Source organism: Pavona decussata, unplaced genomic scaffold, assembly GCF_977016875.1.
Source record: "Pavona decussata unplaced genomic scaffold, jaPavDecu1.1 SCAFFOLD_40, whole genome shotgun sequence".
Taxonomy (NCBI): domain Eukaryota; kingdom Metazoa; phylum Cnidaria; class Anthozoa; order Scleractinia; family Agariciidae; genus Pavona; species Pavona decussata.
The window spans coordinates 693100-714388 of record NW_028145462.1 but is presented as its reverse complement, the minus strand read 5'-3'; the positions used below and the strand labels follow the sequence as shown (position 1 = coordinate 714388).

The following is a 21289-nucleotide window of genomic DNA, read 5'->3' as shown; positions in this document are numbered from 1 at the left end:
ATCAGTCTGCCGTTAATATTTTGTATTTGAGATAATTTGCTGATCCAGGTCTACAAGTGATCCGGCACCACTCATTGGTTTGTCGTTGTGGAATTGCAGATTTTATTGTATTTAGTGTTTATGTGGCCCAGGTGCAAATATGAAAACTGGTTTAACTGGTTTTTGTCCACTCATGTTCACCAGGCCTTTGCAAAGCGGGATTTTGCAAAGTGGTTGTTAATTCGTACTGGTCGTATTATTTTTTAACGGTTGCCGTTCTGAATGTAGCCATTAGTAAATCTCAACAAGAGAGTAGATTCCAGTTTTTTAACTTGAGGAAAGGCAGAAATGAGCCCCATGTACGTTGACTCAAATTTGATGGTGGGCAAACGTGCATGGAACAAGTGATAATCTTTTGAAAAAGGCTGAAATTCACATATGTATATTAAATGCCCGTCGAGATCGAAAACATTTCACTAGAAACAATCACTTGGCATACCGTTAGTTTATTTATTATTGTTTTTTTTTTTTTTTTTTTTTTTTCAAAAATGTGACTTAAGGATGCCTTTCCATTTTCATCGCTACGCGACGGATGGAAGGCCTAAACACAGAACTGAAAATTTGCTTAGAAACGTTTTAAACGTCTAAGTGTGAACTGGGCCTCTTTAAAACCCTTTCAGATTGTGTGTTAAAACTAAACGGTGATTTTTGATGAGTTCTCATCGAGATTTATCTGCGATTTTCAGTCCATCGAGAAGGGCGTTGTCCTTTAAGGGAAGACAATTGCATTTTTTATTGTATACAGATGTAGATTTTTCAGAGAAAGAGAGGAAGCAATCAGTGTGGGGCAACGCCTGTGTCATTTGAGGATTTTCTGAACAGAACACGTAATGAAAGCGATGAAAGAGCCAGTGCTTCTCTTATGGATACGTCCTTCACAGAGAGGTGTTGTTAACCAACTGAGTACCACGCTAGGACACATCCCAGCAAGATGTTGTATTTTAATGGGTAATATTTTAACCATTACAAGTAACGGATCTTGTACAAGGAAGTTGTACTATTACGCTTGTCATGAAAATAAGGCGGCTTATGCAAGTTTAAACCTCTACCTTTTTACCAAAAACAATAGACAGCTTAAGTTGATAGAAATTATCAATTTAAAAAAATAACAATTAAAACATGCGACTACTGAATGCTTGCTAATAAACAAAGCAAATTTCTTAAGAGACCTAAAAAATAACTACCTTTGACTAGGTGTGATACAGAAATGATCAAATTACTGAAGACTTTGAATGAATGAAAGTAACTCTCAGGTCCACTTCTAAAGCACTAAGTTTGCCTTCATATGTTTGTAATAATCATCTGTTCCTGTACTTCAGGACGGTTGATGGCTGCTTTAATTGTTGCTTTTTAGGGAATATTGGTTCCATCAAGACAGCTTAATGTGGACAGTGGTATCGTTTTATGTAAACGTATTTACCACGGTGTCTAAATGGCGGCAAAGAAAATTAAGGATAATTCACACAGCGAGTTTCAAATTTCTTTTCAAACTCTGAGTTGAATGTTATGATGACACTTATGCTTGTCTTTATTCACTAAAGAATGTTATCTTCATGGAAATGGTTGATGCAATAGATTGTTAGTGCTTATCCGTCAATGGATTTATTTTCTAGAAAAATGATTGTTCAATGATGCAATTGGTTGTCAAAAGCATTTTATTCACTATCTTAAATTAAATCAAGCAGTAAATTAAAAATAACCTAAATTAGTATTGTAATTAAATTTGTTTTGTTTAGGCTTAGTACAATGATGTATAAGCGCTATAGAAATATTATAGTATTATATTATTTTAGCGAGCCCTTAGGTAAAACACAGGCATTTCATTGGCGTTTTTGGCGAGTGTGGCGACTTTGGCGACTGAAATGAACTTAAATTCAGTCGATTTTCGATTTATTTCATTTTTCTCAAACCTTTATTGAGTAAATCCATTAACGGATAAGCACTAACAATCTATTGCATCTTAATGAGATTCTCCCTCAAAATTCCGGCCTTAATCATCCTTCCCAGACTACTATTGCTTTTTGCCGGCGGCAAATGTTTTGTTAAAGAATCCAAGAATGTTTCCCAGAAATCATGGAAGGTGTTGAACAAATACGTGCAATTAAAGTCTCCATAGGATGTCGAAATTTAAATTAAGAAATGTTGGCGTTTTTGTAGCAGCCTGCTTTGCTTGTTTTGTCTTTACATTTTTCTAATTGTAGGCCAAGAGCGCGGCACAATATTAGTTTATCTGGAGCTATACCAAACCTATAGATGCGTCAAAACCTTACAGAGCTGTACATGTTCTTTCTGAAAGGAGCTACCAACAGATCAAAGGTATGCACAAGACATAATAAGCGGTCAAATGAATTTCACTCATGTTGAAGAACAAGGACAATTCATTAGTTGGATGCAATACTTTGTTACGGGTCAGGGGACCTTAAAATGTTGGTCACAAATGGATTTATGATAACGCTTTGGCGTCATTTTATTTTATTCAGTTTTTAATTAAACAAAAAGAAGCTTTAGAAACGGAACTAGCGGTGAAAATAAAAAGGCTACGGTGGTTTCTAAGACAGCTAGCTTCAAGGAGTTTTACTTTTCTTTTGTCTCAGGAGTCGGCGAGAAGCTGGCGCGCGAGTTGGGAAAAATCTCGCGCGAAAACAGATTCATCACGTTATAATTCGAAATCAGCCAGATTTTTTTTTTTTTTTTTTTTAATGTGGAGGCCAATTTTAAGAAGCGATCAGTTTTGTATTTAAACTGTTGATAAAACAGATGATTAGCTTTTCTTCTGATAATGGCAATCATTACTCTAAACGTTTTATGAAACCGTACTGTTTAAATTAAGGACCTAACGCGGTTAACGGTGCATGTGTTCATAACAAACGGTGTCGTTGAGTTTGGATTTAAGGATCTTTGATTACATATTGACGATAATGAGATTCAGTACCCTCTGCCACCTCGTAACGCTATGGACAGCTATCTTAAAGATAAAATGAATGAAAGCGAATTTCCACTCAATAAACTGAGTTGCTGTTATGATCAGGACTCTTGAAAGGGAGTTACAGAAGCATTGCTTACTAAATACGCCTCCATACTACGCTCCCCTCCACCGCCCTTACGGAATGACAACCATGATAGCTCAAATTGATCGTTCGTCTCACGATTGTTTCACATGGCTGTAGTTTGAATAAACAGACGTCAACGTTTATAACGCAGTGGCGGCACCGCGAAACGACCTCTCTTTACTCAGGCTAACCTAGTTGTTGATGTCTGATCGCGACGCTTTATGTAGCAGTCCGAACAACAAGAATCGAAATCCTCCAATCACCAACATCCAAAGCAAGGATGTCAAACATGGTGTTACTACTTATATTGATACTGACAACCAGTCGACACAACCACCTAATCAGTGAAGACCAGCAATTTAGCGGTCGAAACGTCGCGGTTAACACTTACAGCTAGTGAGTGACAACTGTTGCAAAAAACGAATGAATTGAACGATCATATCAAGTCGCGATCACTGATGGCTAACACCTTTCATGACTTGTCAACTTGTTAAGCATATTAAAAAGAAAAGCTTTAACAGTGCGATACGTTATGGGCGCAGCTTGAGGGTAGAAGCGGCAATAAATAAACCCTTTGACAGTCATTGTTTTCGCACTTGACACATCGTTTCCTTTCTCATTTGATTCGTTAAAAATAAATATTTCTAGACATTGCGACAGGTGAAAGACGCCCGCTTTCAGTCTCTTGTAAGGCACTGAACTATGAACTCTTATTTCTTTGTTTCGAAATCTAATTTACAGGCGGTAATATGTAAAAATGTTTCCTGTCTAGTTAGCAACGCCACAACACTAATCAACAAGCTCAATTAGCTTAGAGAATACAACTGTTAGCATTGTTAGGCTTGCTCTTTAGCTGTGATGTCCTCAATAATAACGGCTGTCTTTAAAGCCACCATCGGCTTGCTCGTGAATAAAGGAAGGGATAAGGCAGCAGAAAAGTTTAAGGATGGCGACGTAACTGATCAGAAATTCCGTGGCTTGATCGTGCGTGAAATCGACGATATCAAGTCGCAGTTGAAGGGCTTGGCAAGAAAAGATTTGTTAGCAAGCATCAGCTTCTTTAAAGAAGGAATCGAGTTGCTGTATGAAGTGTTTGGTAAGGCAAGGCGCAGAAGGGAGCACGGCACGATAAAGGAAGAAGCAGCAGCTGGAACAGCTAGTGCTGAAGCAGTTTCTCTGGCAAAAGGAATGAGAAGAGTGGAGCTTACTGACCTGGATGAGTCAGCTACTAGGGTGCTTGCCGATGCAAAAGACAGATTCAAAGATGCCCGCAGAAAAGCGACAGAAGCATTCGCTAATGAAGCTTTGGAATTGTCTGATCGCGTACTGGCCATGCATGTCGACAATATTGGAGAGAATAGACAATCCCGAGATCGCATTAGCAGCGTGTAGAGTGTGCATTGAAGAGCTACACAGTCTGTCAGCTGTTCAGGAATGTTTTACTGTCGAGCTTAAAGGAGGCTTCCGGGCTCGGTTTAGTAAAGAAGAACGAAGGGCGATCATTTCCGCCACTTGTCATGTGAATCGCACCATCTACGATGTTACTCTGATGGTCAGTTTTAGCAACAACCCGCTGTACGACTGGCCTTGTCTTGATACCGGGGAAGAGAAAGTGGATCTGCTCTTTGATGGAAGAGTTTCTAAAGTGTTGCAGAAACAAGGTATGGAGCACTGCTGTGTCACACCATGGTCATTTGGTCAGGAGGATGAAGAGGAGCACAAGCTGAAGTATCCAAAAGGTATCGCTACAAACGCAGATGGACAGTTTATTATAGCAGACAATTCGGATAAAAGTGTGAAAGTGTTTGACAGCAGCGGAAAGTTTGTTCTCCAATTTCACCCTAAACGTAATGACACTGAGAAGGGCTTAGATGTTTTTGATGTCGCCACTGATGTGAACAATAGCAACATCCATGTATTAGTCTGGCCCGGGAGGTATGCGGCTGAGCGGGAAGTTCACGTATTCAGTCATACCGCTGACCTACTACACAAGTTTCTTGTGAGGGGAGAGGGCTGGGGCAGGAGCAGACTGGCAGTCACCAATAACAAAGTGCTGGTACTGAGAAATGGAACTGTGCATGTGTACGAGCATGAGGGGAGATATGTACGCAGCTTTGGAGAAGGGATACTGCAGGATGCAGCTGGTATCACTGCTGGTCCTGATGGCCAGATCATGACACTGAATGGTTCCTGTGTGTTCATATTCACCGACGATGGTAAACAGCAGCGTAAATTCAACATTAACACCAAAGAAGATGAGTACCGGCGCATTGCATTGCATCCATCTGGTGAATTTGTTGTCGTCGCTGGATTTGAAGGAAGAACAAAGCACCTGTGTGTGGCAATATACACTAAATATGGTGAGTTCGTGAGGAGAATAGTAGTAACTGAAGAGAAGTTATTTGATATAGCTGGGATTACAGTGAGCATGGAGGGTCACATTGCTGTGGCTTTTAGAGATTTTTCCCCTAATGATGACCGTAATGGCAAGGTAATTGTTCTTTAGAGTTACTGACTCTGAAACACAAATCAACATTTTTTTGGTGAAAACTAAAACGAAGGAAGTTTCATGAAAACAGTTAACTCATTTTTCTTCGCGACAATTCAGGATTATCAAGTGACTATGAAGACAGCCATTACTGCTTAGCTTTCGACTGTAAGTCAGTAACTACGTTTACTGATGTTTTAACTTTCTTTTTTTCTTAGAGCTTGTAATGTATTTTTATAATTCAATATCATATCATTTGTGATGAAGAAAACGTACGAAAATATACAAGTTTTAAAATAGCATGAAGAGTGTAGATATATTGAGGGTGTATTCTTTTAGAACAATTCTGGTTATTCTTATATTGTGGTTCAGGAATAAAGGAATACACAGAATTTATTTCTGCAAAGAATGCCACTTTGCCCATTCCTATGTACTCCTTGTATTCCTATTACAGAATAGTCCAAAAAGAATGCTCCCTGAATCATCTTCACGCTCAGTGTAATCCAGTTATTAATCTTATTAGAATGGTGAGATGGCAATTAAGGCTTATAGTTAGAACCTTTTTATTTTATAAAGTTTGCCTGGCCTTAATTGTTGTAGATGTTCAAAGGGTTTTTTTAAAAACGGTTAGTTATTTTGCTGCTATGCAGTAATGTTGCTGTTATTTTAAACTCATCGAGGAGCCTTGAAAATAACCAATAGAGGAGCACAACTTTTAATTAGCTGCCCATGTTTTTTACCTGTTATATGGCAAAGGATGCCAGAATTTCTCATTTTTTAAAGCTCTTTTTCTTTAAGCTATCTTGATCCTGATAAATGATTATATTTTTGACAAACTATTTTCATGGAAACTGATAAATTATTTTCCTTACTAAGTAATTTGAAGTATTGTTAAAATTATACAGTCGAACCTGTATATAACGGCCCCGTATTAAGCGGCCAGTTTTCAAAGTCCCAATCGTTTGCTCATACAAACGCTGTATTTGTTACCTGTATTAGGCGGCCACCTCTATCAAGCAGCCACGGCCACCCTGTAGCAGTCCTATGTTTGTCTTTCTTTGTTATTTTTACCTGTATTAAGCGGCCACCCTTGACTGGAAACTAAGCCATATGTTATTTTTTGCGGTATTTTATTGTTTAAAGTGCGATCCAGCATGACTATAAAGAAATAACATGTACAAAGCCACTGTAAGCTGATACTCGGCCGTTTAAAGTGGTTAACGCTTTTCAGATGTCCGCAATGTGCTGAAGTACAGTAACATACTACGAACGCTAAAAAAAGTTTGTTTTGAATATGCTTCACTCTTTAGCAAGAAATTCCTCTTTAATTAACTTGTTCTTCAGCCATGTGACATTGAACATTGAGCGTAACAACTATAAAATGACGGAATGAGAAATTTTGTTGTGAGCTGTAAGTCATAGAAATAGAGCACTGTATACCGTAGGAGAGTAGAGGACAATTTATTGTATAGTTCTTTTACACAATGTTACGTATATTATACCATTAAGTTACAAGTTGGCACTGAACTTTGTTTAAAGTATTGATTACTTGAAAGAGTGTTGATTGTCCTATTGTTTCCTTGCATGAAGTCTTTTTGTATGATACGCCATTAAAATTGACATTAGACCACGCCCAGTGAGTATTTTTAGTGATCCTGTATAAAGCGGCCAGTTACTCAAGTCCCGAGGGTGGCCGTTATATACAGGTTCGACTGTAGTTGGTTTTCATCTGCTTACAAGTATGAGTACAATCTCGTACCCAGAGTCTTCAGGCTTTTTGGTCAGCGGGGCAACGCCGGGAAGACTCTGGGGACATCGAATTTTATTACCGCAGGATTTCTGCGGTAAAACAATGGCAACCGTTACGGAACAGCCAATCAAAAAAATTGAATTTTTTCGATGTCCCCAGAGTCTTCCCGGCGTTGCCCCGCTGACCAAAAAGCCTGAAGACACTGGGTACGAGATTGGTATGAGTAGTGAAAAAGTTTCCCAGGACTAGATTGACAGCTCCACATGCAACTATTATCCTGGCCAATAAGACATTAGCGGCACTTGACTGTTTTGGCAATGTTTCCCATTTTACTTTGCTTTGACAACATCAACATTTTTCCCATAAGTTGATCATTAACATAATGTCTCCCTCCTCCTCTGTTCAATGTTGAAGATTTACACTTGTTGATTTGTCGTTTTTCATCGCTACTGTAATGGAGAGAGAATGCATAGGAGTAAAATCATGTCTGCATATCGGCCAAAGTAAGGCCTCCATTATTTGGCCAGGACAATTTGTATAATAAAAATATACCTGCATTGTGGGACAATTGAATCAGATCCTTGGGTGTTAATGATTTGATTTCAAAATACATGTCCATGCAGTTGATATCAAATTTATATTTTATTAAAAACTGGATCATTGTATAATGCATTTCGAGCAATTTGATTGGCTTAGGGGCCATGGTATATGAGCCATTATACCATGCCCAAGAAATAGAGACCATTAAATTGTCCTGAAGTAATATTCTTGCAATTCGAAATCAGCAGAATCTAGCAGTATTTCTTGATTGTTTTTAATAAAACAATTATTCCACTCACGCTTGTTGGATATGAGATGATTATAGCCAACTCAGCACAAGCGCCTCGTTGGCTATCTATCATCTCATATCCAACGCGCGTTTGTGGGATAATTATTGTTAAATATAACTGTGGACTCTTATTTTTATTCTCCACAAAAACGTACTCACTTATACAGTTATCACTAGTGACGGGTGCTTGTAATACAGTTTGTAGCAAGATAATCATTTAGTTAAGTAATGTGGCTTTCTTAAGAGCTAGAAAGAATTTAGAGACCACCGTGATCTCATTTCTGTTGAAACAAAAATGATTCTTAAATTGATGTAATTAAACCACTGGTCAGAAATATTAACTTTTATTAAAGTGTATTTACTGGTTTATAATCTTGTGTTATCACTGTGTATACTAATGAACACTGATATTGGCCTTAAGTCAACACTACTCGAGAAGGAGGTCATGTCAGCACTCAAGAGAGTTTAGGAAAACTGTAGTGTTTGTTTGAGTTGACATAAACATTGAAGTTCTGGCAAACCTACCGTGGTTATATCGTGTAATTTAACAACTCATACAAGTTTGTAAATTGTACAGTTTTCGTTGTTACAATAACGGTTTACTGGTATATTTGTTTTGAAGTATTACAGGGGAAGTTATTTGGCATAAAAATTCCCATTTTATTTTCCTCGTTTTATTTTCACATAAATAATTTCAAGTTTTATTCTCAAGATTGAAATATTTTTTTTTACTGTCAACTTCATAGACTGCTCCTCTGACAACCTGCTGTGTAGGAGGGTGTAAAAGATTCCTCGCCGTCTTTACTGAAATACAGTGTAAATGATTTCTGAAACAGTCTCATCCCAGCGGCTACACTTGTGTTCAATAACATCTGAACTATGACACATCAACATTTCATGCACAGACTGTAAAGTTAGAACCACATGAGTGAAGCAAGGTTAATATAGACACCCGCAGTTTTTTTTTTCTTCACTGAGAAGCCATGAAGTGAAACAGATGCCATGCCAGGGTATTGCCTTGATTATCTCACAAAAAAATACCCCACTACCCCAAATTATTATCTTTCTGGATTCCATTAGCCCATACTAAGATAAGCTTTTTCCCCATAGTCACAAAGTATGTAAAAATACTTCGTTAATTGTAGGCACCGTCGTAAAACATAGAAAATTAGAAGATCCTTTAGAGGAGAAGTATCATGGGGTTTTTTTTACCTCTTTTGTTAAAAATGTTGAATTAAGACCTTCACTTTGCTACAAAATAAATCTGGAACAACGAGAGGAGAGAAATCAACTTAATTCTTGACAGGAACAACTCGTCCTCTGTTCTAGCGCATTTTGGAAACAAAAATATGATAACTTGAAAAACATTAGCCTACTCTGTCTCTGGCCAGGGGCACTAATCTACAGTTGTATTACTTTGGGGTGATAATTTATAACAAAATTTGACAATTATTTTTTGTTTCTGTTGTCAGACAAACATTTTTGGTGTTGAAATGACATCAAATTTTCGTGATACTTCCCCTTTAAGATAAGGTTTTCACTTTTAGAGCGCAAAGCTGATAAGTTATTGGTGAGTCTGAGTTTACTACATTATTTCAGTAATTATTTACCAAAAAAAGGTTTCAAGTTTTTTTAAAGTTAAGTATGTCATGTATTCAAACGGTAAAGCACAGACGGTAAACAGAGACTGATCTACACTGTGTGTCTGTATTCGGCATTTAAATACGTGGCATACTAAGTGATCCTGTATTGACATTACAGCCCTACTATCTCCAGTCTCCCATCTTGCGCTGTATTGTACCCAACCGGAAAAGAAATTTGATGCTTTTATATGCCTCAAAAGCAGGGGGAAGAAAAATTGATAAGGACTCTATTTTTCTACTTTCTTATGAGAACAACATGAAGATTGGATGAAACAAATAATTTTTTTTTGTCATATACACTTAGGTTCAAGCAAAAAAGAAATAACAAAAAAAAATTCAATTCTTTCTTATATTTTACATTTTATTCAGATGTTCAAGCAAATTCACCCCCCCCCCCCCCCACCCTTTAAAAGCCAGAGGGATTTTATTTCCTTGCAGAGGCATGTAATTCATGGTAAGGTGAGGGTGACTATATGGAGGGTTAGGGTTATGTGGGTGACTATATGGTACCTTAAGTACCATGAATTACTTGCCCTTGCAGGGACATCTTTAGAGGAATTAGTCTGCCAGGGGTGTTAAAACCTTTCTAAACATCTTAATAATGATCAGCACCTTATTTCTCACCACAATATCTACTTAATCAAGCATACAGCTCAGGAGAATAAAGAAAATGATCACTACATAAAGACTCTTCATGACTCAACAAATTCACCAAATGCATGTTGACACTGTGGTTTCTTTAAAGCTACAGCTTTATACAAATACTGGTAGGACATTGTTGATTTGCTTTGAACCTCATTAAGAAAGTGACGCTTCATACATTGTTTTTATTAGAAATTATTTTACATTCACATTGAAACAAAACTAATTTTTATACGAAAAGTTTTGTCCTTAGCAACTCGCAAATGGCCCATTGAACTGTATAAGCTGCCCACTTTACAGTTTTTTGCCGCCAACATTTTTCCCAACTTGAACAACCCGCTCAAAACATAAGCTTTTTACAAGGTAATAAGTGGAAAAGAGTTTTGGGTGGGGGAGGCAAAAAGGTGCCACAATCACCTTGTTGAACAAGACCAAACTTGGTAATTTCTCGCCAATGTCTGCAATGTTGGCTACATCCACACAGATTCAACTGTTTGATTGTCTTTGCGCCGTAGATCCATTGACAGTTGACCGTCTCAGTGATGGCGGCTTGTTTAGGAATGGTGTCCATGTTCCTTGTATGGAAGGATTCTCTGTGTGCCAAAATTGTCTTATCCTTTGTACTTTTACTCCTGATTCATGCCTAAGTCTTTCAACCCACTCTTCGATCTCCTCTGGAGTTTTGTTCTTCACTTCCACTATTTTACTGTTGCCATTCACTAAAACACAAAAGTAAATAAATACGAAAAATTTGGAAGCGATACACCTGAACTGGAAGCCATTGCAGTAATGTCTGCATCTTAAAGGGGAAGTATCATGGCGTTTTTGATATCTTTTGTTAAAAATGATGAATTAAGACCTTCAATCAGCTGCCAAATAATTCTAGAATGACAAGAGGAAAAAAAATCAACTCAATTCTTGAAAGGAACAACTTGCTATCCGTTCTAGCACATTTTGGAAACAAAAAATACAAGAACTTGAAAAAAATTAGCCTAACATTTTTCAAGTTTCAATCCATACCAACCTACTCTGTCTCTGGCCAGAGGCACTAATCGACATTTTTATTGCACTGGGGTGATAAAAATTATTTACGACAACACTGACAATTATTTCTTTGTTTCTGCTGACAGACAAACATTTTTGTATTTTGAAATGACAGCAAATTTACATGATACTTCCCCTTTAAGCAGCATTCTTTCATCCCCAGTTCAAATTTATGTATAATTTTAAGTATTTCACTTCCATCGTCTTCACCTCTTTGTATGGCAAAGTCAAGCAGTCTCAACCAGCCTTAATGGTCTTTATTCAACACCAATTGATCAGCATGACTAAGATAAGTACAATACACAGCCACACTTGATTTCATATGCATTTTTGTTGTGTATACACTCAGTTGAAAAAAGTTTTCCTGTGCAAACTTTCAATATTTATATTTTGTAAACAATGCAACCTGGTAAAATAATAGGATAATTTATTGTCATGTGCATATTTTGTGTCTTTTTCTTTGTCTGTGAGCAATAAGTGAATTTTAAGCCCTAAAAACTGCATATACTTTTATTTTTTAACAACATGAAGATAAATAAGCTGATAGGTCAGAAAGCTGTTGGGTCTTATCCTTCACGGTTTATACCTTTTAAGTGCCAACGTTTTTACAATCAAGTGTACTCAGCAGACCAAAAGGGTGAGACATCTGTACTACCCACGGAAGGGGGGGGGGGGGAATGGCGCCGTGGTGAGAGCACTCGCCTCCCACCAATGTAGCCCGGGTTCGATTCCCGTACTTGGCATTATATGTGGGTTGAGTTTGTTGTTCGTTCTCATCCTTGCTCAGGGAGGTTTTTCTCCGGGTACTATGGTTTTCCCCTCTCCTCAAAAAACCAACATTACAAAATACCAATTTGATCTGGAAAGTATCCCCAATTAGGCAAACTTTGGGCATTTGACTATTTTCTGTGCCCGGGAGTGGGGAATTTGACGGGTAAGGCCTTCCCGGGGGTGGGGAATTTGACCTTGCCTGGGTGGGGTGGGGAAAATTGAACCGGAAGTGTCAGGTTTCAAATCGCTTTTTTGGGGGGCCCCGAAGTCGCTAACAGCTACAAACACGTGTTTGGACGAGATGGAGGAGTTTAGAGATACAGCATTACAAAAAAAGCTTACAAAAAAAAGGTCTTCAAAAGTGAGAGTGCTTAAATATTAATTATTTTTATAGATTATATAAAAACGATGTAGATTTTTTATACAATGAGTCAAGCTGCGGCTTTGCCCCGCAGTGAATAGTGAAAGAAATAAACACTGTCGAATGAAAAACCGCTTTCGCTTAAATTGCAGAATATCCTGCCACTCGAACAACATTCTACGTAGCCGGCTAACTAATTAATATGTATTTCTAGTTCTTTAAACGATGTAGTTTTTTATGCAAATAATTATGAGTCAAGCTGCGCCTTTCTCCCGCATTTGTGTCTGCAGAGATTTTTAGAATAGCCATAAAACAGCAGTGAACAGTTAAAGAAAAAAAAAAAATTGTCGAATGAAAAACCGCCGCTTTGGCTTAAACTGCAGAATACCCTGCCACTCGAACAGTCTACGTAGCCGGCTAACTCATTTTAAATATGTTATTATGTATTTCTCGTTAAACAACCTTTGCCGTGTTTTGGAGTTCAATAGAACAGCTTACACTTGCTGATTGACATTGTCCGACTTACTAAATTCAACTTCCAATCATTAGTTTCAATGTTCAAGTTGTGGTTTTTGTAGTAACTCATGACAGGAGCCGACAACGATTGTTCTTTAGGAGGGGCATTTGACAGACAAATCCGACAATAAGGTAGGGCATTTGAACACCATTTTGGCCCGAGGGGCGGGAATTGAACGATCCAATCTTCAAAAGTTCAAATGCCCGGGGTTTGCCCGGGGGGGGGATGTTGAAGTTTCGAGTTGATCGGCGCATTAAACAGTCATTTTTTTATTTATGCAGGAAAAAGCACAATCAATTGCAAGGGGTCATTTTTAAAACCACTTGAAGACAATTTATTTAATTGGACATCCATTACGCTTAATTAACTTACGAAATCAACTTACGAAAATTTGCAACGATCCTGGGATGTTTCCCATTTCGTTCTCTGACGTAAACTGTAACTTCAGGATTGTTCTTTGCAAATTCCACGATCTCCTTGTCAATGTATTCCCTGAGAGAAACACACGAGGCGATGCCAGTCAAAATAGGTTCACGAAAAGACAAAAGCCTTTTCAACAGTTAGTGCATTACCTTATTCCTCTGCTGCTTCCTCCGCGTTTACAGTAGTTAAAAACTAGCCGCTGTAACGGACGAACAAATCGACCGAATACTCTGTTAGGGATTCCAACCTGCGCCATATTGAAATTTAGAAATTAGTTCCCAGATCCTTTTGAAGTATGTTCCTCATGTAAGAGGATTGGAGTTGACAACACACAGGCAGCCCAAGAGAATTTGTTTTGTGGCCACAGCCCGTCCTTTGGGGGACTTGCGTATGTATATAAACAATAAAATAAATTTTCCTTAAGTTTTAGAATCCTGCAAATATAAATTCACAGATGAGACAAAAAAATATATCACCGCAACTTGCAAATATAATTGCAAAATAGCACTGAATCTAGAAAATTAATTTATATTTACACTTTACCCAGTACAAAGATAGTTACAGCTTGCTTGGAACACAGTCGGTAGGTTTTCTTAGTTTAATTCCCGAATGAAAGCTGATATTAACTCAGTCGACGATCTTCAACGCAGATTTCATATTTCCTGACCAGATAAATGCGATGCTATAGCAATGAGTGTCACTCAACTGCATTTCGTCATCTGGCCTGGCATTTTTAATCCTCGGTAGAGGTCTTTGTCCAAGGAAACAATGCAACGACATACACCACGCCCAAACCACTACCTTTAGGATCAGATCCAGTCATGGGCTCGAGCCCCCATCAAACATGTCTGTTTTTTACTTTTCTCATTTCACCATTTTTTTTTCTTTCATAGGAATAATGGAGAAAGAGAACTTGACCAGTATCGGTGGGTGAATTTTGTTCAATCGCTAAAATGACGCCCGTAAAATGAAATGTCCCATGGCGCTCTTCAAGATTCGGACAGCCCTTTCAGTTTAACGAGCCTGTTCACAGTTTAAATTCAGGTTTGCGCTGTACAAGATATCAAAGATGTTGTATACCAGCAATTTTGGGGGCTGGTCACAGGATGAACTAACCATGGAGGAAAACTGGATATGCTATTAATTTTAGTAAGGAAGCGAGAAAGAACTTAAGCGTTAAACCCTTAATTGAAATTAACGCTCCGTACACCTTATAGTTTTCGAAAATTGTTAGGTTGCCCTTAAGGGGGAGTTACACCTGAATGTCATTTTTCCGCCACTTGACATGGCTTTAATGGAAATATCTCGTTCGAGTTTCAAGCAATCCAAAAACTCTATCATCATATCGTGAATCTGTGTTGTGGAGTATTTTGTGAATTTTTGGGTATATTTGGGAGGAGTAGTTTTTCTAGAAAGAGAAGAAATATTAAAGATTTACTGAAGTTTTAAAATTGGAATTTGTAGTTAATAATTAATAGATGGATACCAAGCTAGTCCACTGGCAACCTGGGGTGCTCTTGCGTGGGTATCATTATGTCTATTAATGTTCCAAAAATCATTTTCTTTCCTCTATCCCTTCTTAAAACCTCTTCAAATTTCATTCAAATTTAGGTGTATTGCCCCCTTAACATGCTGATCATAGTTTCATAAGAAAATGAGTCACCTAACTCGTTTTTGAGTTACAAGCACGTAAAGCTAGAATTAGGGGTGTCTTTAACTGGTTATACTGTTGCTATCAGGGCGACCTATTATGTCGAGAAAACGACCATAACTTGTTCACCAATGATTAGGCATTTGTTTCATTCCATTATTGTTATATCAACTGATAAAGAGTGGCAGTATTGATCCGTTAAAGTATAAATGTTGGAAATCAATGCTAGCCACCTTAAAAATCACCTCGGGTTGGTCTTTGCCATTACTGATGCAGTCATTCTAGTATTGGACTGATATCAAGAATTGGCATCCCTCTAAAATACTCAATTAGCACTGGCACCGATAGTTTACTGTTCTATTCTATTGTCTACTCATAGAGGAGGACTGCTACAAGCCGTGTGCTGGGGAAGCCGTGCGCAAATGTTTCAAGGAAGACGAGTTTAGGATTGAGCTTCCTTTCATGGATTACAACAAAAACAACGCAGGCTACCACGAGTACGCCAAGTGCTTTGAAGACGAGGCTGTTACCTGTGATACGCCCATCTTAAAACACTTTATCGCTGTTTTGTGCTCGTTTCAGCGGCATATACAAGAAGTACATGGCAATTGTGAAGAGAGGGTTGAACAACTCAAGCCTAAACTGTAAACGGGCTCTTTCATGGTTTCTGGCAGCATTTTGGCTGAGGAAGGACAGAGCCCATTTCCCTCAAAGTAGTTTATCATCTACTGTATTTAATTGAATACCGAAACTTTAGCTACAGTGTGACTTTCGGGTAACATTTGCTGCATATGAGTTTATAAATTGTTGGCACTTTATTACTATCACTATAATGAAGATTTTCCTTTACTGCACTGTATGATTGGTTCGCAAAACTCGCGCCACTTTCTCAACCAATGAGAAGCAAACCCCAAATCACTCGTGACTTGTTCGTGCGCGTTTTCCCGCGCTTGGTGCAGCCCGCGCTATATGTATTTGCTTTGCATTCTGATTGGATCATTTAACGTCTGCAAAAGGGTAAGCATACTAACTGTCTGCTTGTGCCAATTTTGACCCTCTATTACTACTAACTCCACTTAAAACAAAACTGCTACTGAGCAGTACTTTCTAGTGATTTTGCTTATTATGCTGTCCAAGGTGGTTCTAACTTTGGAGTCCGTAGTTGAAATTCTAACGTGTGACCATTCAAATGAAAGCTGCTGAGCAGTACTTTCCTGTGGTGCTGTTTATTATGCTGTACAAGGTGATTCTAAAGCTACTGAGCAGTACTTTGCTGTAATATTGTCTATTTTATTCTATTTATCAAGATAAAATCCTAAAGTGTGACCTTTCAAATTTAAGCTACTTACTGAGCACTTCTTTGAATGTTGACGTTTTGTTCCTTTTTCCCAAGTTATTAAAATTATGTTATTCCGAATCATGTCTTTGCATTCGGAGGGAAACAGTTAATGAGCTTTACGTACTTTATTTATTTGTAATATTACATATTTTTTCTCTTTACTTTTACAGAGAATGAGAGTGACGCGTAAATGATGCTTGCCAAGAGTTTTTCCAGCATAAAACCAGACGCCTCCAGAAATACAAGGTTACGTCAATAGCACAAATCATACGTCAGTTTAGACGAACTTCATTCAGAGACTTTACACAAATAATAATAAAACAATCGCAAAGAGCAGAAAAGACAAACGCCAACACGGCTTGCTTTTGTGGGGTGAATAAAGTTTTTTTGAAGAACAAATCCCACGAAAACTAGTCAAAAAAGTTTGCGATTTCTGTTCTACTAAAATAGAACATAGAGCCAAGCCAGTAGGATTGAGGAATAAAGTTCATTTTGTGAACATCAATGCCAATCAGTGGCTAAACGCAGACGTCGAGAACATAAAACTGCCTCGGAATCAAGTCGAGGGTGCTTGTGTCCATGGAGTGAAAATTACGTCAACAAACAACTTCGTCTCTTCTTAGACGCTCTTCGATTTTTTCTTTCTGCTTTCTTAAAGCCTCTCTAAAGGGAAAGCTATCAGATATACTGGCAAATTCAAGTTTTTATCACCAAAATAAGTAGCGTTGTTTGCTACAAAAACTCTTTGACGGTCAAAAAGAACAAAGTAACACGGCATTTGTTAGCATAAACTGGTTCGCTCTCCTTGTTAATCATGACCATAAGATTTGGAAAAAGTTAAGGTTATTAGACCTCAAACAAACAAACAACTGTTTTCATATGGGGTGAAAAATATGGAAACAATTTCATCTCTTTAGTAAAGATAATTACATGTAAACGACGAACGTATGCAAGGAACTGTAAATATGTTCAATTCAAAGATTAAAAGTAAAAAATATATATTTAACTACAAGGGTGTCTAAAAATGCACCTTGTCTCTCGACATACATAACGAATATATTTACATTTAAATAAAAGAAAGAAAATAAAAGAAACTTTCCAAGCATTGATTGTTTACTCTGTTTACTCAACACCTAAGTAGTACCCAGATCTCAGACGGCCTACATTTGGGCATTGACAAGAGAGGAGACTGGGTATGACAGTTTTTCAGTACATTCAGTATTTATGAAAACTGGTTTAACCTGTTTTCTCGTCCACTCATGTTCAACAGGCCTTTAGCAAGCGAGATTTTGCGAAGTGTTTGTTAATTCATACTGCTCGTATTATTTTTCAACGGTTGCCGTTCTGAATGTAGCCATCATAAATCTCAACAAGAGAGTGGATTCCAGTTTGTTTGTTTTTTAACTTGGGGAAACGAAGAAATGAGCCCCATGTACGTTGACTCAAATTTGATGGTGGGCAAACGTGCATGAAACAAGTGATGATCTTTTGGAAAACGCTGAAATTCACATATGTCAAGAGAGGATGAAGGCTCTCTTGCATATGTATATTAAATGCCCGTTAAGATCGAAAACATTTCACTAGAAACAATCACTTGGCATACCGTTATTTTATTTATTTTTTTTTTTCAAACATATGCCTTTACGATGCCTATCCGTTTTCATCGCTACGGATGGAAGGCCTAACCACAGAACTGAAAATTTACTTAGAAATGTTTTAAACGTGTAAGTGTGAACTGGGCCTTATTAAAACCCTTTCAGATTGTGTGTTAAAACTAAACGGTGATTTTTGATGAGTTCTCATCGAGATTTATCTGCGATTTTCAGTCCATCGAGAAGGACGTTATCCTTTAAAGGAAGACAATTCCATCTTTTATTGCAGACGGATGTATCTTTTCCAGAGAAAAAGAGGAAGCGATCAGTGTGGGGCCATGCCTGTGTCATTTGAGGATTTTCTGAACAGAACACGTAATGAAAGCGATGAAAGAGCCAGTGCTTCTTTTATGGATACGTCCTTCACAGAGAGGTGTTGTTAACCAACTGAGTACCACGCTAGGACACATTCCAGCAAGATGTTGTATTTGAATGGACAATATGTTAACCGTTACAATTAACGGATCTTGTACAAGGAAGTTGTAGTATTACGCTTGTCATGAAAATAAGGCGGCTTATGCAAGTTTAAACCTCTACCTTTTTATCGAAAACAGATTCATCACGTTATAATTCGTATCAGCCAGTTTTTATTTATTTATTTTTTTTAATGTGGCGGCCAATTTTAAGAAGCGATCAGTTTTATATTTCAACTGTTGATAAAACAGATGATTAACTTTTCTTCTGATAATGGCAATCATTTCTCGTTTTATGAAACCGTACTGTTTTAAAATTTAAGATCCTAACAGTGCATGTGTTCATAACAAACGGCGTCGTTGAGTCTGGATTTAAGGATCTTTGGTTACATATTGACGATAATGAGATGCATAGTATTGAGAGCCACCACGTAACGCTATGGACAGCCATCTAAAAAGTAAAATGAATGAAAGCGAATTTCCACTCAATAGACTGCGGGCGTGTGAGGCTCGCGCTCGCGCTTCGCGCGTGCGAATCCACGCTTACGGCGCTTCGCGCCTTTGTAAGAGAAAAAACGACTGTTTTGCAGTCTAACTGCCTTTGACTAGCGCGATACGGAAATGATCAAATTACTGAAGATTTTGAATGAATGAAAGTAACTCTCAGTTCCACTTCTAAAGCACTAAGTTTGCCTTCATATGTTTGTAATAATCATCTGTTCCTGTACCTCAGGACGGTTGATGGTTGCTTTAATTGTTGCTTTTTAAGGGAATATTGGTTCCATCAAGACAGCTTAATGTGGACTGTCGTATTTACCACGGTGTCTAAATGGCGGCAAGAAAATTAAGGATAATTCACACAGCGAGTTTTTAATTTCTTTTCAAATAGTTGAATGTTATGATGACACTTATGCTTGTCTTTATTCACTAAAGAATGTTATCTTCATGGAAATGGTTGTGTAAAGATGCAATAGATTGTTAGTGCTTATCCGTTAATGCATTCATTTTCTAGAAAAATGATTGTCCAATGATGCAATTGGTTGTCAAAAGCATTTTATTCACTATTAAAAATAACCTAAATTAGTATAGGCCTTATCACGGTTTTCGACGCCATTTTGACGAGTAGGCAAACAGGCTCGAAATAACAGTGTTTGTATGGAAATCCGATGTCAAATGATTTTCATAAAACATCGCTTCTAAAAAATTCACAAATTGGAAACTTTTGGCAATAGGAAAAGGATTTTAAGAAAAAAATTGGAGGGATGTAGCTGTGCCAGAAAGCGTCCAGTCGTGTTTTGAACTTTCCATACATTTGTCTGTTAGCGAACCAGCCGTGAACTGCTATAAAAATAGCTCGCGGGAAAAAATTACAGTCAAATGAATTTCACTCATGTTGACTGAAGAACAAGGACAATTCATCAGTTGGATGCAACCCTTTGTTACGGGTCAGGAGACTTTAAAATGTTGGTCACTAATGGATTTAGTATAATAATCCGTTGGCGTCATTTTATTTTATTCAGTTTTTAATTAAACAAAAAGAAGCTAAACGGATCTTTAAGAGAGACATAAACTAGCGGTGAAAATAAAAAGACTACGGTGGTTACTAAGACATCTAGCTTCAAGGAGTTTTACTTTTCTTTTGTCTCAGGAGTCGGCGAGAAGCTGGCACGCGAGTTGGAAAAAATCTCGCGCGAAAACAGATTCATCACGTTATAATTCGTATCAGCCAGTTTTTATTTATTTATTTTTTTTAATGTGGCGGCTAATTTTAAGAAGCGATCAGTTTTATATTTCAACTGTTGATAAAACAGATGATTAACTTTTCTTCTGATAATGGCAATCATTTCTCGTTTTATGAAACCGTACTGTTTTAAAATTTAAGATCCTAACAGTGCATGTGTTCATAACAAACGGCGTCGTTGAGTCTGGATTTAAGGATCTTTGGTTACATATTGACGATAATGAGATGCATAGTATTGAGAGCCACCACGTAACGCTATGGACAGCCATCTAAAAAGTAAAATGAATGAAAGCGAATTTCCACTCAATAGACTGAGTTGCTGTTATGATCAGGACTCTTGAAAGGGAGTTACAGAAGAATTGATTAAATATGCATGCATACTAATGTCTTCTCCACCGCCCTTATGATAGCTCAAATTGATCGTTTGTCTCACGATTCTTTCACACGGCTGTAGTTTGAATAAACAGACGTCAACGCAGTCGGGAGGCACTGCGAAACGACAGGCTAACCTAGTTGTTGATGTCTGATCGCGACGCTTTATGTAGCAGTCAGAACAACGAGAATTGAAATCCTCCAATCACTAACATCCAAAGCAAGGATGTCAAACATGGTGTTACTACTTATATTGATACTGACAACCAGTCGACACAACCACCTAATCAGTGAAGACCAGCAGTTTAACGGTCGAAACGTTGCCGTTAACACTTACAGTTATGTGAGTGACAACTGTTGTAAAAAACGATTCAATTGAACGATCATATCAAGTCGCGATCACTGATAGCTAACACCTTTCATGACTTGTAAAGCATATTCAAAAGAGAAGCTTTAACAGTGCAATACGGTATGGACACTGCTTGAGGGTAGAAGCGGCAATAAATAAACCCTTTGACAGTCATTGTTTTCGCACTCGACACATCGTTTCCTTTCTCATTTGAT

At 37.8% G+C, this 21289-nt stretch overlaps 1 protein-coding gene, 2 long non-coding RNA genes and 1 pseudogene across 4 annotated transcripts in view; 2 read left to right on the top strand and 2 right to left on the bottom strand.

Moving 5' to 3' along the window:
- LOC146483060 (uncharacterized) overlaps window positions 1-7207 on the top strand; it is a 286304-nt gene extending 279097 nt beyond the window's left edge. The window contains exon 2 of the long non-coding RNA XR_014863968.1: window positions 6615-7207. This is a non-coding gene — a long non-coding RNA (uncharacterized LOC146483060). The remainder of the gene's footprint in view (window positions 1-6614) is intronic.
- The window catches only part of LOC146483053 (uncharacterized), a 258284-nt gene that overhangs the window by 203147 nt on the left and 33848 nt on the right, over window positions 1-21289 (bottom strand). The window contains exon 1 of one of the 2 annotated variants that reach the window (XR_014863967.1): window positions 17078-17325. The exons of the other annotated variant lie outside the window; for it this stretch is intronic. This is a non-coding gene — a long non-coding RNA (uncharacterized LOC146483053). Of the gene's footprint in view, window positions 1-17077; window positions 17326-21289 lie in introns of those variants that run through there. 2 annotated transcript variants of the gene reach the window in all.
- On the top strand, window positions 3948-7207 carry LOC146483059 (uncharacterized; annotated as a pseudogene).
- Window positions 10213-13813, bottom strand: LOC146483058 (large ribosomal subunit protein mL43-like). Its single transcript, XM_085106449.1, has 3 exons — window positions 13707-13813; window positions 13520-13626; window positions 10213-11160 (listed from the first exon to the last, which is right to left on the bottom strand). The coding sequence occupies exons 1-3, from the start codon at window positions 13811-13813 to the stop codon at window positions 10928-10930; spliced, it is 447 nt and encodes a 148-aa protein (XP_084962575.1). The 3' UTR covers window positions 10213-10927.

What these genes read in the sequence shown, in the direction of transcription:
- LOC146483058 (XM_085106449.1), bottom strand. Translation starts at nt 13,813, where the DNA reads ATGGCGCAGGTTGGAATCCCTAACAGAGTATTCGGTCGATTTGTTCGT. An exon ending in GGAAGCAGCAGAGGAATAAG is followed by an intron (nt 13,627 to 13,706) that starts GTAATGCACTAA and finishes TGTTTCTCTCAG; the next exon opens with GGAATACATTGACAAGGAGA. An exon ending in CAGGATCGTTGCAAATTTTC is followed by an intron (nt 11,161 to 13,519) that starts GTAAGTTGATTT and finishes TTTGTGTTTTAG; the next exon opens with TGAATGGCAACAGTAAAATA.